This window comes from Acipenser ruthenus, chromosome 22 (genome assembly GCF_902713425.1).
Source record: "Acipenser ruthenus chromosome 22, fAciRut3.2 maternal haplotype, whole genome shotgun sequence".
Classification (NCBI taxonomy): Eukaryota; Metazoa; Chordata; class Actinopteri; order Acipenseriformes; family Acipenseridae; genus Acipenser; species Acipenser ruthenus.
Window position 1 is genome coordinate 5968300 of NC_081210.1, and position 19391 is coordinate 5987690.

The window sequence follows — 19391 nt, forward strand, 5'->3', positions numbered from 1 at the left end:
ACATGAACTTGAAAACAGTTATCACCTAGTCTTGCCCACACGAGCACCACCTCTGAAAATCATAAACAGACTACGTTCACAGTGCACAAGAAGAAGTGTTGGCAGGCAGCACGCCGACATATTTACATAGCTTTCATCTGCCTCATTAAAACACTAGCGATGAGAATACTGAATACTGCTGTACCTCAATCAGAAGCAGCAACAACAACAACAAAAAGCAGTCTATTAAATAGTTATCAGGTGGTGTTTTTTTTAACATGGTTGCAATTATCCTCCATCTCTCCTGCTTTATACTAAAAGAGTAGGAGTGTTATAACACTAATACAAGTTCACACACATCGGAGAATATACACACACACACACACACACACACACACACAATTATGTAACTATGTACAATTATGCCAGTGGGATCAACACTGTAAGGCTGATTTCTCAACTCCGCTTTTAGTTCTCAACAACATGACATCAGAAGGATGCCATGGCTGTAATGAGGACAGAAGTACCACATTCTCACTTGAATGTTAGTTTCTACCCAGCCCGTGAGTGGAGATCAGTTTCCACAGAACTTACTCCAGTAAGCATGTGCTACTTTTTACGTGAAAATGAATGGCAGTTTTATGTCTGATATATATATATGACAAACTGCTTAAGCTATAAAGCAGAACCGCATTTGGGATTGAACACATTATCAAGGCATGTCTCCCTACTTATTAGCTACAGCTTAATGTCAAATACATTTTGTTCTAGAGAAGCAGTGCACCCAACTTTATTATAATGCTTACTCAAAACCTACTCCTCTTTATCGTACCTTTCTCCACAACATGCTTCCTCTATTTTTTCACAAATGAATCCTACTATTGCTTGCCACACAATATTCGTTCAACGTTACATTTCCACCCACTTAGAGATTTCATACATGTTGTCTGCTGAAAGTTTTACATCTCATAAACAGCACCATCGTGCTACAGGTCAAGGTGCTGTAGATTTTTTTTTCCCCAAAACTGAATCAGCCTTATGTGCAAGCAGCTAAAGAGATGTGTGTACCAAACTGAAAGAGTTTGAGCTCAGGCAGCCTGCTGTATTTATTAAAGAAACACGGGCCCAACTCTGCTACGAAATTCAGAACATGCCTGACTGGCTAAAACAGAAAACAAAATGAACCCTTGTGTATGTTCTGGTGCAGCATGTGTCAATGTGTTTTTGAACATTTTTCTATCTAGAATTTGATCATGTAACACAAACTGTGTTCTAGAAGGACCACACTAAGGATTATAGGACAAAAGGGTTAAATCAGGCTGGCTGGAGAGCTGGACGAACCAACTTCCAAAATGTTATTTGCAAAAGCATTATTAACAGCAGTCCTGCATCCCCAATCCTTAAAGTGCTTTAAAAAAGTACAATAACAAATATTGCAAAAAAGATAAATTTGCTAAAATTGCAAAATGAATTCTCAATTATATTTATATATATATTCTTTTTATTTGGTATTTCTATGACGAGACTCCAAGGGTGGCAGCATCATTATTATACTATAATTCCAGCCACAGGAATTGGAAAATAAATGCAAAAAATACATTTAACAAGAATGTATTAATTTTTTTTTTTTTTTTTAAAAACACTATGCTTATCAGTAGTCATTTGCCAATTCACAGCTAGAATTAAACTCTGTTTCTCTTTTAAAAAAAAACAAGTCAATGACAAACTAGTAAAGAAAATGAGTAGGAGGGGAAAATAAATAAATAAATAACTAAAACAGTTCAGGGTGTTGGGGTATCCTGAATTTTGTCTCATCTGTGTGTGGAAAGAAAGTGCGATATATAGTACACCACAAAAAAACACAACAAGAGCATGAAAAGAAGAAAACACAGTTGTATGACTTTCTGACTATCCATGCTGCATGAGGGAGAGGGAGGAAGGGGCAAATACAGCTTTTTGGGACCAAAAAAGAAATCCAGCCATATGAACCCCTTCACTGATGCCGTACAATCTGCATTCTGTGTCTTCAGAACATAAAACAGAAATTAAACACATTGCTTTTCATCCCATCTGTACCGGACGGACAAACCAAATACAATACTACCCTGTCTCGAAGCTGAACCAGCCTCGTCTATCTAGTCTCACTGGGTTTGTGAAGAGGAGACTGGCTTATTCTTCTCTCGCTGGTGCTCGCTGATGTCCTCTTTCGTTTTCTTGATGCAGGTGAAGATTTCCTTGAAGAGGGCTTTGTACTCTGGCTGCTGGCTATCAGGGGTTGGGGGCTGGCTCCAGGGAAGGCTGTCGCTGGGCGAGGGCAGGGCGAGGGCGATGGCGATGTTGCTTCGGGAGTAGCGCTGGGAAGTCTGCACGGCCTTGCTGTGGCCGTCACTGTCGTTCAGCTGGCACTTGCGCAGCAGTTCCTCGTACTTCACCTGGAGGGCGCTATACTGGGCGTCCACCTCGTTCAGGAGGGAGATGCCCCTCTGTTTGACCGACTCGGAGCGGCGGATACAGGTCTGCTCGTGCCCTTTGCGGATCTCCTCCTCGCTGGTGCTCTTCAGGCTGGTATCACTGCTGCTACGTTTCAGCGACCGCTTGTCGACTTCCGGGACCCCGTTCTCCTCTGCTGGGTCCGGACCTCCCTCCCCTGTCTCCCGCTCCAGCAGGGACTCCCGGAAGGAGATCAGGAAGGACTCAGGCACCAGCTTCTCCACACGGCTCACGAAAGCAGAGTCGGACTTGCACATCTGCCGCAGCTCATTCACGTCACTCTCCAGCTCTCGAACCCGGGCCCGGCAGGAGCTCAGCTCAGCGATGCGCTGCTCCAGGTCTCTGTTCTCCAGGGAGATCAGCTCCACATCCTGCTCAGCGGCAGTCCGCTTCCCCCGCTCCGCCCTCAGCTGACCCTGCAGTGCGGTCACCGTCCTCTTGAGGGCAGCATTCTCCTCCTCCGCCTGACTCAGCTCGCTGGGCTCCGACGTGATCTTCTCAGCAAACACGTGGTCATATACAAAGTACCTGGGAATGGTGATAGAGAAAGGAAAAAGTCAGCAGCCTTTTCTCTTTAGTTAAACGGGTTCCCACTTGTAAATTAAATTCATAACAAAAAAAAAGCACCAACCTTTCTGTGGTGTATTCTACATAATAATTTTAAATATTACTGTAAAATACATACATTTATTGTGGCTTAAAGTAATTTTACAGGGCCAGCACCCCTCCCCCTCGGCCCTCCTCCTGTTCATTTTAACCTCAGTCACAGCATGATTATTATCAGTTTAATACCGAGAAGTCGCACTTCCTTTCTAGTTCTGGGCTGTAACACTTTCTTGAAGACAATTAGAGGAGATTCATTACAATGAGCTTGTGATAAGGGGCTTAAGGAACAACTGACAAATCAACTCCTGCTGTCGGCTTCCCAGTTTGAGAATAGACAAAAAATGTAAATAAGTGGACCAAATAAACAGCATATACATTCTCAGTGATAGAAATTGAGAATGTTTTAAAAAATAACTATATAATAAAAGTACATGAAACTAACTATTCATGGACTGTGTGATCATTTGATTGACTACAACCATACTGTGAAACTGCCTAGAAATGTGTCAATCTTGTAAAAACATGTTACAATGGGGCCAACTAATCGACTCTAACTTTAAAAGGCAATTATCTACAGCTGCAGTGGTAATTGCTATTTTCACCAATGATAGTCGCAGTATAAAATTTAAGAAAAAGGTTGCATGCTATATTTTTAGCTTTTAAATGTGATGTCTTTATCCATGCACGTTTATAGCCCCTCCCCCACACTCTCTCCCCTACCTAAAACCTGGCTTGTCACAAATACCTAGAAAATTGAATTGAGCCTGAACAGAATTACACACTATATATGAAAATAGAAACATGCTTGCGTGGATCAGTTGACAGGTAGATGCCTAGGCAATTGTGCATTGACCCTGGAGGAGTACAGCCAGTTGCACTAATACAGCTGCAAAACAAGTGGCTGTGCTGGCAGACAGTCAGACAGGTAAATCTGCTGAGCTATACTGAGCTGAGCTATGCTATATATTATATATTATATAATATATAGACACACACACCAAATATAACATTAATTTAAATTGCAATATTTAAGTAAGCCGACGGTACTCACTTGCGAAGGTCGTACAGCTCCTTGAGGCAGGACACGCTCTGGGCAGAGCTGGAGCGTCGCTGCTCAGCCAGGTCCCTCTTCAGACAGCCCCCCTGGCTCAGCTGCTTCATTTCCTCCACCTGCCGCTGCAGCTCACTCACCTGGACCTGCAGCCCCTCGATCGTCTCCACCAGCCTGGGACAGGGAGGGGGAGAGGAGGCGTGACACAGCCAAATCAGGAAGAGCTGGCCAGGGCACTACTCTGAATGGTATAAACCCCCAGACACTGCTTTTCTCACTCACAGGGAATGCAAACTCCTTCACCTGTGTGCACTTGGTTTCTCTCTTCATCCGCTTCATTACTATTCAGTATTTATTAATACTATATTTAGAATGATTTTATATGTTACATACTAGTCAGCAACAAAGTTTGCGATACTGCATGTCAAGCACAGTCAAGGCTCAGATCAGATTAAAGAACATTACTGTATCCATGTTTTCTTCAGCCCCCTAACCCCTCCACTCACTCGGTGGTCTTCTGCTGGGACGCCCGGCTGTCCAGGACCAGCTTGCGATTGGCCAGCTCCAGCTCTCTGGCCGTGACATCCAGCTGCTCGTAGACTTTGGCATGCTGCTCGTTCATCTGCCGCAAAAGATCCACCTGCTTGGTGAGGTACTGCAGGGAGAGAGGGACAGAAACGAGTGACCGAGGAAGGGAGACTGCATTCTATATAAAATCATATGGTTCTGACACCTAAAGCGTGAAAAATACTGATAGGATAAAGTTGTACATAATACTACAGAAAAAACATCCCATATTCAAGTAACTCGAGGCAAGCTGTCAGCAAAGAGTATGCAGTGATAAATCATATGCATGTTTCTGCATGCAAACCAACCCCTGTGTCAACTATCTACAGAATCTTAAAATACCCACTGCACCTACAGTACAATACTGGACTGGGTATATCAAAACGATCGCTAAAGAAATGTCTGCATTTTAATAAGAAGCTGTTTCCAGGAAGCCCACGGTTAAAACATTCCTCTATGTGTCTACAGCCTTTGTTAGTCCATTTCTGAGTACTGTACTGTGAACAGCAGCACAGTATAGTAATAGGTCTCCCTGTCAGTATACATTGAAGCAGAGCCAAGGTCATTCAGGAGAAAGATTTCTGGGCTCTAATTTGGGCTAAATAAAAAATTATTGTATTAAAAACAAGCAGCACAAAAGGCACCAGATTAAAAGACAATTGTAACAAATAAAAACAGGAAATCAATTTGCTAATACTCTAATTTCAAAACAGCAATCTGCCATCATTGTAGCCTTTCCTTTGTGTTTAATCTCTTCACAAATCGGTATCAGTGTAATCTAGTAATTGAGGAACATCAAAGTAATTAAAATGCTTACTGCAAGAACTAGAACACTACTGCATGCTATCAAGATTTCTGCACCTGCATACTGCAGCTCCGATACTAAGCTCAAATGGCTGCATGCTTCCTTTACAAACTGGTAGCTATTCAAACAAAGCAAAACTTGACATGAGGACCTTGTAAAAGTCATAACAGTCAACACACTGCGAAACCTGATAATTCCTCATTGCTGCTGTGCTATCAGCGGTAAAAAGATAATGTTTTGATTCAAATAACTTTGGCAATGCTAAACATTCAGCAACATCTGTCATATTTGATCTTGTTACACTGGAAGAGCTTGTAACTACAGTTGTATTTGTGTACATACATACTGTACCAGGGCACCTGACAGTTATGACAGAGAAGTACTGTAGGTTTTTATCAAGTGAATTCCTTCTATTGAAACATCTGGGAAGCTGTGGAGTCTATTAAGCATCACAGTCTGGCCTGTAAAATGGCTGTATGCTCCCATTCAGCAGCCATGCTAATGCCATGAAGGCTCCAATCTGAATTGACTTGGAAAGTGTTTTCCAGACCCTTGGAGTCAGGGCTAAGGTCAATTCCTGCTTTTCAATTCAATTTCCAATTCCTTATTAAAATCAATTTCAATTCCTTCAAAAGGAATTGGATGAATTGACCCCCCAACCCTGCATACAGCTACCAGGAAATAAGGCCCTAGATTTCTTTACCAAAAGTGTAAACATATTTTAGTATATTTCTAAGAAATAGTTTGCTAAAATCGAAAACATTTTGCCTGTAATATAAAATGAATTTTAAAGTGCTGACGACAAGGGCAGAAAAGGTAAGCACTGATCATTCAGAGAAACAAAGTGTGTCCAATTGCTGGCCACGCCAATCACTGTTGACTTTGATGATCCATTCAGAAGGAAGGGAGTGCATTAAATCCAATTATCCACCAGTTCAAGGGATGAACTATTGAAATCCTCTAAAGGGGAACTGTACTCAAAATAACAAGGCTCTCGAAATGCTCTGTATACATAACAAATGCATCTCGCTGCGCCAATTTTGTTAAAAAGTCAAGCGTTTGGTCAGTATTTCAGTTTTTTTGGCAGCTTTCTGGGTCAGCTGAAACTGTAGGCCCGGCGCCATATTGGATCCTTTCTGGAGCCGCGGTTCCGTCATATCGTTGACAGCCCACCGCACCAGTGAACGCCGGCAGGGTGAATTGTCAGAATGCAAAGCGTTCGTGTGCAAAAAAATAACAAAAAGAAAAACAGTAACAAAGTATTTGTGTGCCTAAGCCTTTAAACCAACAAAGGGCGGCCATAACAAAACAATGACTATATAATACAGGAACGGGACATACGCGCAATAGAATACTATGTGTGACTACAGAGCGAGTCAACGACAGGACGTCATACAAACGGGACAGAAGAGAGCTCCAAAACATTCAATTTTCATTTGTTTTAATGGTTTTTATACGATATACTGATCAAGGAGAGGCTGAAAATGCGTCAAAAGCTTTAGTTGACATGTTTTCTATTGAAATGGTTATATATTAATTTGCATTACAGTTCCTCTTTAATTAAGGGTTTAGATTTATCCTCAGCTAGTCAATTGAATTAGCGCAACCCATCTCCAGAACCCTGGTCCACAAAACCACTGCTTCAGCAGCACCACATTCCTGTCATTTGGTTTATATCACTAGACACTTTCGAATTGCAAGGAGAATAGGTGAGAGGTGATAGGCTGGGGCTGGGGCTGGGGCTCGGGGGTTGGAAGGGTTGGGAGTTCTTTAAGAAATTGCTGTTTGCTAGCAAAGCAGCCGAGCTAGAATATGTGTGTTACTGGTAACCTCAATATGCATTTTACAGTTAGATTCTCCTTAAATCACAGAAGTCACCCACCACACTCCAATAGCAATGTGCAAAGAAAGTAGTGCTGGGGCCTCAATAAAGTGGCATTGTGCTGTTTTTAAGACCCCAAGGGTTCTGCTTGTAAAATGTTGAAATAGTGACTTTACAATAATAAATATAAGATATCCCACACAGTTTGCAATTGACTGTATCACATCTGATATTTTATTATTATTCTCTAAGATCTTAACAGCAGGTCAAAAACATATGAAATACCTGCAAGGTGCAATGGGAATGAGAAAGATCAGAAGCAATCTACGACTTCCTGGGATCAAAGTCTCTGTCACGCTGAAAGGCACAGTCAGTGCTTTCTTAACCTGTTTTCCTGAGATGGCTGACGGAAGTGACTAAAAGGAGAGCCAGCATTTTTTTAGCCTGACCCTAGCTAATGCTGTGGACATTAGTGTGGATTACAGTACACAATACACTATGGCAGTATACAGCAAGACCTCGACCAGAAGCACACAGAATAAGAAGCTTAGTTCCTTTCAGACCCCTGACTGAATACACCAGACATGGCCTGATAAAACGCAGGAAGCTGCACTCGATTGACCCAGGCACTGCAAGGGCATGGTCGTATTAGCAAAGATAGAGTCATCACCTTCACAAAGCATAGTTCAAGAAGATTATACTCCCTTTGTCATGGTGTGTCTGAAAGTAGCTAAGAAATAAATAAAGACATGTACATTAACACACAGCACAGTAAATACAATTATAAAAAATCAAACTGAACCATTCGTACCTCGATTTCCTGCAGCTGCTCCTGATTGGTTGAGTACATCTGCTGAAGCCCCTCCTCCAACTCTCTGTTTCGGTCCAACAGAGTTTTTCCGAGCTCGGCAGCCAGGTGCAAATCTGCAACAAACGATACAATATTATCAAACATTGCCTAAGGGATGCCACTTGAGAAGTATTCACTTTAAGAACTATTGACGTGACAGGTCAGGTGTACTGTAGTGCAGCACCTAGAGAAGCCCATTTTGAAATCAATTAAAAAACAAATGATGCACCAGGGACAGCATTTCCTGTCCCTCTGCATTGCCAGTATTTCACCTCAGATACACACCCCACACTACTGCCACCCCCAACAAATAAAAAAAGACCCTTTATGGTTATGTTCTTCTCTGCTGAACATTATCAAAGATATGTTTCTCATTAAAAAGTTAGTCCTTTCTCACATTAAAAAAATATTCAGTTTCAGATGACTAGGATGACTGCACTGCATGGTCTGTCTTGCATTTTATTTGTTACTGTATTAAAATGCACTACCCCTATCTGGAGGTTTCACAAGGCAGCACTAGAAGACTTGCCCTCTCATATTAAACATCATTCCCCGTGTTAAGGAATGTATCTGAGGGGGTGAAATGGATCGCTCAGATCTCAAAGACTGGTACTGTTGAGTGGAGAGTGTCAGAATAGCTGTTGCAACAGTTACAAGAAGTCATGAAAGAAGCCCACAGTATTCATGCATTGAAACCTTGGCTCTCCCTGCTGCTGAGCACGCGGAGGGACTTGCTGTACAAGGCGCTGTTCGACTAGCAGTTCAGTAACGTGCGTGAGCGCACCCACCAAACACGCCACTGCGGCAAAAACACCACGACTTGTTAATCAGGGATCTGCCCTGTCAGCTAATGACCATGCAACGCAAGAGCGCCAGAGCTTTTAAGAGAAAGGATTAATAAAAAATAAAAAAAATCAACTTGAGGGAGTTATTTACAAGTCAACAACAACTTCCTTGTAATCCTACTCACCACAACCTCCTGTGATATGTTTGCAAACTTTCTGGTTTATTTGATCAGCATACTAATGTATGAGATGTCCATTCAAAGTGCCAGCACCATTGGAGCATTTCTTAAAAGACTATTCAAAATGCAAGAATGACATATTCTGTACAAACGGAAGCACCCACAACTGTATATGCCTCTTGCTGACCCAAACATAAAATAAGCCTACATATAGTATTCACAAGAGTAACAAAGTAAAACAATGGTGGCAGCCTTGCAAAGCACTGCTTCTGTAGGTCATGCTGGTCTTTATTCTTCAACATTTTTTTCTAATGAATGCCTTTCACCCCTTTTAATTGGACTTTAGCAGGTCTTGGCAACAGCTAAAGGCTGAAGCAAGCTTGTACTTTTATTATGGTGAGCCGGCTTATGCCACACCACGTGGAAGGGAATTTACAATCAGGTTATCTCAGTTGATCCAAGATCTTGGCATTAAAACTATTATAATTAAACAGGGCAGCAGTGTGGAGTAGTGGTTAGGGCTCTGGACTCTTGACTGGAGGGTTGTGTTGTACCCTTGAGCAAGGTACTTTACCTAGATTGCTCCAGTAAAAACCCAACTGTATAAATGGGTAATTGTATGTAAAAATAATGTGATATGTGAAATAATGTATAATGTGATATCTTGTAACAATTGTAAGTCGCCCTGGATAAGGGCGTCTGCTAAGAAATAAATAAATAAATAAAATACAAAAATAAACTGGTGCCTGGGATGCATTGCCCTGTAAACAGATCACCAGCATTCTTTTAAAGTTGAACTGTAACTGAGATCAAGTCACTGTAAAGATGCATAAAGGTAGTGAAAACTTTAAAGGCATATGTATACAACTATCCATAATGTATTATTATGATTGGAACATAAAAATGCATCACTTTTAAAAGCTAGAATTAACCTTTTAAAATCAGCCTGGGCCAATCCTTGAAAAGCTCCTGACAAGATCACCATCAATCGTCAGAAGGGGGTTCACAAGAACAGGACCGTACCCACTTTAATGAATAACTTTAATTAGGAATTACTCTCAAAACAGTCAAGTAAATAATCTACAAACTACATTAGCATAGAATAACGTAAATACAAAAAAATACAACAATTGTCATGAGTTTATTTTACACCTTGCAATCCCACCACAAACATAATCTTCAGCTGACCATCGACAGAAGGACACACACCACTTTTAATACATAAAAGAGGAGGCTGTCGTGAGATCAGAGACATGATTGGTCACAGTCACAGTCAGAGAATACCGAAGTTGAAACTAAAACCAAACAGGACAGGAGCAGACAAGTTTACAGCATGTCCATGTGCAAGATCATGGACTTGATGGGGAGAACGTGGAACAGAGATGTTATGAGATACAGTAAATAATAATAACAATAATTCAGGAAAACTTGCCTCCACCTCAGGCCAGTCTTGACAGTTGATCCCATCACAAGACTGTGTTTACATCACAGCTGCTACTGAACCTCTAGAACTTCTCAAATTTAAAATGAAAATCAACAGATCTACATCGATTTCATTCTATTTAATCTCAAACTTAAACCACAGTTTTGGGGATGGCATTCATTTTTATCTTACAACATTGCAAATATAATTCACACTGTACTCACTAATTCTCTGGAAGTGACGGAAATTAAATAGAGCCATGCACCAGTCATCGGAACACCATTGCTAATACATATTAACTCGAGGTCTACAGACTTGACCATTTGACAGTCTTTGATTATTGATAATCTAACCTGTCTAGTGCCAGAGAGGTATATAAAAGGACTTTAGATCATTTCACTCCAGCAGACTCACTCAAGCTCAAAGGTTTTACATCAGATTTGACCTACAGCCTGAAGAAATTAACTCCAACAACCACGGATCCACACTGCTGTTGGCTGCCTGTCTGAGATCGGTTGTAAAAATAATGATAAGCAAAGTCTAGTCTTAGACCGAGATAGGAGATATTCCACGACAGCAGAAACATTTCTGCAGCAATGGATTGGTCTTTGTGGTTTTTCCAAGTGAACTGGTTCCTAGAGTTTTCACTGGAACCAGATCATTTTTAAAAGGGTGAATACTAAACTGCCTGTCTATCCAAATGGTCTGTTCCAGGAGTTTAATTATGCTTATTCCTTAAATGTTGGTGATACTACTGTAAGAATTTCAAAATACCAACAGTGAGTACCACTGGAAGGAAAGTTTCAGCTTTTGCAGCCTCTTCAGGCTGGAATAAACTAGCCACAGAACTCAGATCCACAGCGTCCCTGTCATTCTAAGGGATTGTTGTTTGATCATTTGAACCAGTCTTGTGACTGATGTGATGTTAAGTGAATACAATAATGTATGGATTGTGAAACGGTGTGCTCACTGTATGCTTGTGTGTAACTGTAAAGTGTTCCTGCCTTCCTCCAGGGATGCCTTTGTAAACCAGCCGATTGTAGCTCATATAAAAACCATACCAATGCCACAAGCAACCACATTTAAGAAAACTCATACTGCAATATCCTGTGTCAATATGAATTTCGTTTAAGCGGACTAGTCAACTTCAGTCTTGTCAGTTGTCACCATTTTCAAAGCAATACAATGCATCAGGCAGTAGCTGTAACACAAAGCAATGCTTTTGCTCCAGTGCAAAGTTTACTAAAACGTTATATTCTCTTATTTAACGTGAAACGATACTAGGAGTTATTTGTGTCTCGTTTTGAAACCTTTGGCAGTCAAAGACAAAAGGTGGTGCAAAAACAATGCACAGCAGTATATCTGGCCTAAGTTATATATATATAACAGCGCACAACCAATCATAAAGTCAAACACATAAACAAAGTACATGTTTTAGTTTAGAAGCCCATAGAGTGACTTCTGAGTACAGGAAGCTACACTGTCACTGTGAGACTGGAGACTGAGATGCTGCTTTTAAAAAGACGATTCGATTCAAGCAAGGATAATTTTGTTTATTAAAAATTACAATTCTAAACTTTTCATATTTGTTCCAAAATATATCTTGCTCACTTTACTCCTTCGCAACGTGTAAAACAACAAAGACTGTGCGGACTCTGTAGACGGCCAAATGCGTCTTAACCTGATTACATGAAGTTTTACTCCAATAAATTTACCTGGTAGAATTTGAACATTAATGTTTGCACCTTTTAATGTTTTAAAATGCAAGCACACCTGTAAGGTTTCCCATTGTTTTACAATTGATAGTCACTTATCTAGGTGTTTTCGTCTATATATAGCGGTGTACAATTAAGCCGCAATTAAACAAAATGTGATGTATTTGAAACGCTTTTTGTTTATGGACTATTAGACAAACTTCAACACCACTGCGGGACAAATCTAATCTCTAAAATAACAACAACAATGATAATACTGTAAGTAATGTTAAATATATCTAGAAATGTAAGTGACGTATTATAATATTAAATAGTGCCACTAAAACATTTACTAGCATTGTGTTAATATTAACGAGCTGCTGATAAGTATAGTGCGAGATGCTCTCCAGTCAGTAACCATGGGCGAGACACCAGAGCAGCATTCATCCACACACTACAGCAAGCATCACTTGAGTTCTTTAAACCGCTTACCATGCTCCAAGTCCTGATGATCATACCACGGTTCGTCCTCGCTGATCTCAAATTCCTCTTCTACCATCATATCGGTGAGCATTTTTTGGTGAAATGCGGCTAATGTTATATTCCAGAGGCCAGAGACAAGGTGTTTTTTTTTTTCTTTTTAAAGCTATACTAATCCCTTCCCCTCGTCTCGTCTCGTCTCGCCTTGCCTCTCCCAGTGCAGACAATCTAACACTTGCCTCCGCTAGAGACTGGGAGTGAACTCACATTAATGCGAGCGTACAGGCACCGCAAAGACCGCAACAACGTGGCACTCACACTCCCAGTATTATGTAAATTAGGTGCTATGACGTAAACCTTCAAAAGGTGAGAGCCAATGTCAGCTTGTGACGCATTTAGATTGACAGCTAATTGGACCCTCGATCATTTTAACAGAGGTGACGTAGCGCAACGCAGCCCTTTGTCCAATCCTCGCAGGTCATGGGAGGGGTTTATCGCAAAGCCACGCTCATTTCCGCGTGGAAGGAGAGTTGCTGTCCATTATCAGAGAAAAACAAGGAAACATAGTCGTATGTTGATGTGAATGAAAGCGGTTTACGTCAAGTCTGCATTGCTGTTAAGTGCGTTTGAATAGGTAACAATACAATATTTCACATTTATTTTGCTATTTGATTTTCCCAATATTTTACAAAATGCTGTAGCTAGATACTAAAAAAAATGCAGTAAAAGGTTCATAAAAAGCCTAATAGGGTTGTATTTGAAATGCACTTAATGTAAATACATGATTAATAAACTTCTAGTCTTTCCTGGTTCATTTTACATTTCAGATGGGCGATCGGTTTTTAAACCAATACAGCTCTTGCTTGTTCTCGCTTATACTAGACGACAGAGTTACAGCAAGAAACGGTAGGACTCAATTGCATCAGTGATACTGTATTTCACAGCCTTGCATCGCCTTGTTCAGATTGCACAAATCACCAGGTTTATTCTTAACATTGCAATACAGTCAGGAAAAAAATAACTCTCACAATGAGACATTGCAGCTTCAGCCTTTCTGTGTGCTAAAAATGGACTTCCAGAACTTCGTTATTGCATTACAAGGAATGTCATTTGCATTTTTGTTCATGTATTTATGTGTGTATTTCACCAGGAGAGGATCCATTGAGATGTGCTGTCTCGTTCACAGCAAAGAACGTCTGCATCCTGGCTCGTTGTGGTCAGTGTGCAACATAAGATACCAAACACTGGACTTTGAAGAAGCTGCTGGCTCAGCAGAAATTAACTGGTACATCATTTCATCAGTACTGTAAAACTGAAGTGTTACTTTCCCTGGTTTCCTGCTTTGTTGTACATATTCCTGCAATATCTTTTTATCAACATATGTTTTTTATTAGCTTAACCCTGGTCATAAATCAGAAAGCTAGGGAAAGTAATATGTTAAAAACCCTACATCCTAGTCATAAATCAGAAAGCTAGGGAAAGTAATATGTTTAAAACCTTACAGCCTGTTAAGTCACACTTTAGCCTCCTTGTTCTAAATCATATTATATTCTTGTTAAATGCTTCAACCATAAACATTCAGTCTTTAACAGTTACTTGTTCTGAATTTTTTTTTCAAGCTTTCCGTTCTCTCCGTTTGTGTGGCTCTGGAAGACAGATCGCTGGAGTTCATGAGATCCAGGCTGAGGCAGAGCCCAAGTCCTGCTAGTGACAGTATGAGGCAGGTCATGTTTGGAATCCACCACAATGCCCTGGCCTATGCCATGACCACGCTGGGTGCTGGTATGATGAACAGCATTTTCAGCTTCTACTATGTCAAGCTGTTTTTGAACAAGTACAAGATCTCTGAGGGAGCATTCCACCAATCACAAGTATGCATTATTGTTTTTTGGTTATTTTTTGACATTACAGTTGTTAAAGTTTGGTGATGTTGCATGGTACTAGGTACTGCTAAAGAATTGTACCCAGATAGAGTGCTAATTCACTGCACCTATCTATTCAGGTCTAGGAAAGATACAGTCCACTCAAAACTGCACATCACTCTAGCAGTACAGAAAATAACTCCCATTATAAATTAGTCTTAAAAATAGATATAATATTATCAGATATCATATTTTGGGATCATTATTTTGAATTTTGCAATACTTTTACTTGCAAAAAGGAACACATTTTTAAAAGAAGGAAATAGTGGTATGTGTCATTGTGCAAGCCTTTTTGTCACATACTGTGCCACTAATGGAGTTTGTTTTTTTTGTAAATAACAGTTTCCCCCATGGGATCTAAGGGTAGTGTCTTGTATTCACAGGAGAGGCCTGGAGTCCTATTTACATCTTATCACATGGGGATACAGCAGTGTATACAGCTGCAGCAAACAAAGAATACAGCTGCAGACTGATCTTTCATTAATACCTGCCTAGCAAACCAATACAATTCCACTTTATTTTTCAGTCGTTCTCAATAGAGTAAGATTATTATACTCGTTGCTTTCTCTTTTCCCACTTAAGTTCCTTGACATACAGTGGTTAGAAAATCTGCTAACCTATTGTCAAATCCAGATCAAAGAAACTTCCATAGCAACATTTCACCACCAAACACACTGAATGCAAAACAATATTAAAGGGGAATGTGCAGCTTTATTTTGCATTCCTATAATTGGAACACCTTTCCCTTATCTTTCTCCTGCTGATAGGTTGTCTACATGATCTGGAATGCAGTGAACGATCCCTTATTTGGATACATTCAGGACAACTCCAGAGTCCCCTGCTTTTCCAAACGGAGGCTGTCTATTCTTTATGGGGCTCCGTTCTATGCACTGACCTTCCTCCTTGCCTGGTTTCCATGGAGATCGTACGAGGCAGGCGATTGGCTGAGCGGAGTGCACCTCATCGTGACCCTGTGTGCCTTCGATGGCATGCTGACCTTCGTTTTGCTGGCCCAGTGCGCTCTCTTTGCAGAAATCTCGACCCATCACGAGAACAGACTGACACTCATCAAGTACAACCAGGTGGCCTCTCTGATCGGCTCCTCCAGTGTCTTGTTCTGCGGACTGGTGTCAGAAAACATGGATAACTTTGCCAACTTCCAGAGCTTCGCGGTGGTGGTGGCACTGCTGGCTTGCACCTGCATGCTCTACACGGGGTTCCAGAGTACGAGCCCATATGATTGCCTGGCGTCAAAGGCCACCAACAAGGCCGGACAGAGAGACGGGGCGGCCCTGTCGTTGTCTTCAGTGTTCTGCATGACCAAACAGATCTTGACCCAAAAAGACTTTGTGCTTTTTGTCTCCATGAACTTCTTCCAGGTCTTCCTCCTGGCTTTCTGCAACAACTTCACCATGATCTTCGCGGAGCATCTCATCCCCCAGAACGTCCTTCCTTCCTTTGTCAAGAGCATCATGTACGGAGCTGGGTTCATCTGCCCGCAGGTACCTTGTGATGTAACAGGTCTTTGTTCATGAGTCAGAACAGCATGGTAAATAACAGATGAGTATGGTAAAGCATGGGAAATAAAACAACAACATGTCAATCCTGGCAAAGCATGATGTACTATAAGCATGGGAAACTGAAAAACTGTTCAAATTATTTACTGTGGTGAACTGTTATAATGGAGATTCCTCGTACAATATATATTACATCTCAGCTGGTCATTTTGGTTTTGGGAATGCCATGCTTTCCATCAGGAATAGTGAATGGTTCCTCTTGCCTCATTCACGGTTCCTCATCTGTTCCAGCTCCTGGTTCTGAGCAGCCAGAACCTGCTGAGGACTCTGGGATACTACAGAGTCATCCTGTTCACCTTCTACGTGGAAGCTGGGGCTGCAGTCGTCATGTTCATTCTAGGGCCTCAACACTACTACATCCTGGCATTGTTTCTCACTGGAAACATGTGAGTGACATCGCTATAGTTTTATACTAGACAGGATAGTTATTATTGTAAAAGAACAGCACTAAACATTGAAATACTGCATAATCTTTTCCTTCATTACTCTGAAAAAAAAAACAAAACATTATGAATCTCAAGTCCACAACAATTAGTTTGTAGCTGGGACTCATCATATGTTGTGTTGTGTTATTTTTCTTTTAGGGTGCTGATCCAGGCTTCGTTTAGCCTGTTTAATTTGCCTTTGGCTGACATAATTGATGCCGACCTTTACAAGCACAAACGCAGGTATGTGTTCTTTGTGTATTACTCTCTGCCTCTCCCTCTCCCTCACACAGAACACCTTCCAAAGCCAGTGTGGGTTCACAATGTGACTTCAGTACACCAGAAACCCATCTTGATCTGGAGTAACCGTCGCTTGAGCCCACCACCTTTAATCAGGTCCTTTCATGTTTATATATTTTCTGCAGCACTCCGCTGTCCTCAATGGTGTTTGGCACCAATGCCCTCTTCACCAAGCCTGCCCAGTCCCTGGCTCCTATGCTCGTGGTCGGTATACTGAACCAGGTTGGCTACGAGAAACTGAAGGACATTGCTGCTGTTTCTGATAAAGGGTAAGACTTTTGTCCTGAATTGGAATGTTTCCCTCAGCAGAGCCAGTCCCCTTTGCCTCGATGTGGACCCTTGTAAAGCAATAAAGAGATGCAATGCTGTTACATTTGAACGGTTTACTGTTTGCTACAGAAGTGCTAATACGGGGGGTTTTCAAACTGCAACTTGACAAATGATTTTCTAAAACACTGTTTGACTCCAAGTGGACGGACCATGCCAGGCATCCTAGAGAGTCTTGCATCTGTGCCTGTGATATCGCATTCTGTGCAGCGTCACAGACTCCTGTATAATTCAGCTCCCAGCCGCGTCTCTGTCACAAATTAATGGAACAGCATATGCCGCTGTTGTAGAGAATGTTTTTATTTATTTATTTATTTATTTATTTATTTTAATCTTTGGAGATACATATCTCGGTCAATGGGTGAATGCTGATGTCACGTGTCAAGTCTTCAAAGTGCTCAATGCGTGACGATGGCACTTGATGTCAGGTTTTTATTTTAGTACAGGAGATTGTTATAGGCAATTATCTGCTTAGCCCATAGACCCCACTTATACAGTCGTGAGCAGCTGTTTTAGACCCTTTTAATTATTAATTCCAGGGCCTCTTACTGCAAAGCCTTTCAGGGGTGCTAAACTCAGCAGGTATTCATTATACAGTCTTGTATAAACCGGTCTCAGCTTTTTAGATAATGAGTGAAGTCTGACCTCTAGAGTCAATGTGACAGCGTGTCATTGGGACTGAGACAAAACAAATGTCTGGAGAGCATCCTGTGCTAAAAAGTGGTTGACTCTGCCCTCTAGTGGCATATCAGGTCTACTGTATCATGTATGCATTCCACACAAGCACTTTGTTCTGTACCGTCATTGCTAGTAAAACACATAATCAGATAACAACAATTAAATAAATACAGTTTTTATTGGGACAAAACTGTTTTGATTTTAGTAAATACCATTTTTTTAAAAAGGAATAAAGAATTCTCTCTTTTGTTTCTCATTTTGTAATGTTAACATGAACTGTTCTCTTTAAGGACTGTAGAAAACACTTTGAAATGATATCCCACTGTCACTGTAAAAAAATGATAATAATAATCTTGTCTGTGTTCTGAATGCATTCTGTTATCATTTTTTTTCTGCAGTTCTTTGCAGGAGCTTCATGATGTCATGTTTTATTTGGTGTGCCTGGTGCCTGTATGCGTTGCAGCTCTGCAGATTTTGGCCTGGACTCCATACTCAATCCGGGAAAGCCACACAGTCGATGCAAAATACATTGAGACTTAAAGACCGGGCACTGTGAGAGCACTGAGGACCAAGAGGAAGTCTGATTTTGATAACCACGGTCAATAAAAATAAATAGTTTTTAAAGGGGGAAAAAAAAACTTTATGGTGCTATTTTTAAATGTTCTTTGGAATATTGTAATCGTTTCATTTGTTGGTTGATTGGTTGGTAAGATATGTCACTATTGTAATCTGAAACTAGGCCATTAAGGTAAGAAGTAGGTCTATATTTTCATTTTTAAAAATATATATTTCTAAAGATTGTAGAGGTAACCGTTTTATTCACCTTATTTGTAGTTGCCATCGAAACGCTTGACCTTATTTGACACATTTTTAAGAAGGTACCCTATATACACCCAGAGTGGCTGGAGATTCACTTGCCAGTTTCGCACTACTTTAGTAGAAACCACAGAGCAATGAGACAGAGGAGGCGGAGATACTAGGCAATGAAAAACAGCTCTCTCAGACTAACACTGTGGGTCATTAGTCGGTATCTGTCACCAGCACCTAGTGATAGGACTGCATTGACCTGCTCATGGACCTCGCTCTTTATTTTTCTATCATACTTTTTGTCGCTAATTTATTTTTTTCTTCTTTCTATTCAAAATAAATAAAACATTAAATGCTCAATTATAAAAGTACACTTATAAAAGTTAAAAGTCATTTGTGGTTACTTACACCTGACGTGTTATTGTTCTGTCCCTGCATAACCTTCCTTCCAATCTACCTGTCTTATTTAACCCCTGTGATATTCTTGAAATGTATTTGTTTACGACTGTAAGTCGCCCTGGATAAGGGCGTCTGCTAAGAAATAAATAATAATAATAATTCTGTATGTACGTCTGTACACTGCTTTGCGTTAGTCTTTGAGCATCAACAATTTACTTAAAGCCT

The 19391-nt window shown here is 40.8% G+C and overlaps 2 protein-coding genes across 5 annotated transcripts; one reads left to right on the forward strand and one right to left on the reverse strand.

The window, feature by feature from the left end:
- Positions 1-418: 418 nt before the first annotated feature.
- LOC117431241 (cerebellar degeneration-related protein 2-like) lies at positions 419-13069 on the reverse strand. Its single transcript, XM_034051993.3, has 5 exons — positions 12744-13069; positions 8132-8244; positions 4633-4781; positions 4127-4300; positions 419-2997 (listed from the first exon to the last, which is right to left on the reverse strand). Exons 1-5 carry the CDS (start codon positions 12823-12825, stop codon positions 2121-2123), a joined length of 1395 nt encoding a protein of 464 aa, XP_033907884.3. The 5' UTR covers positions 12826-13069; the 3' UTR covers positions 419-2120.
- A 149-nt stretch (positions 13070-13218) lies between these two features.
- Positions 13219-19344, forward strand: LOC117431269 (transmembrane protein 180-like). Of its 4 annotated transcripts, none has more exons than XM_058995896.1 (9): positions 13232-13365; positions 13559-13637; positions 13882-14016; positions 14351-14602; positions 15421-16155; positions 16462-16616; positions 16815-16898; positions 17081-17224; positions 18359-19344. In XM_058995896.1, the coding sequence occupies exons 4-9, from the start codon at positions 14402-14404 to the stop codon at positions 18498-18500; spliced, it is 1461 nt and encodes a 486-aa protein (XP_058851879.1). In that variant the 5' UTR covers positions 13232-13365; positions 13559-13637; positions 13882-14016; positions 14351-14401; the 3' UTR covers positions 18501-19344. The 4 variants fall into 4 exon arrangements, with proteins under 4 accessions (XP_033907932.2, XP_058851879.1, XP_058851880.1 ...); XM_058995897.1 differs by having other exon boundaries at positions 13918-14016; XM_034052041.3 differs by lacking the exon at positions 13559-13637 and having other exon boundaries at positions 13219-13365.
- Positions 19345-19391: the final 47 nt, after the last annotated feature.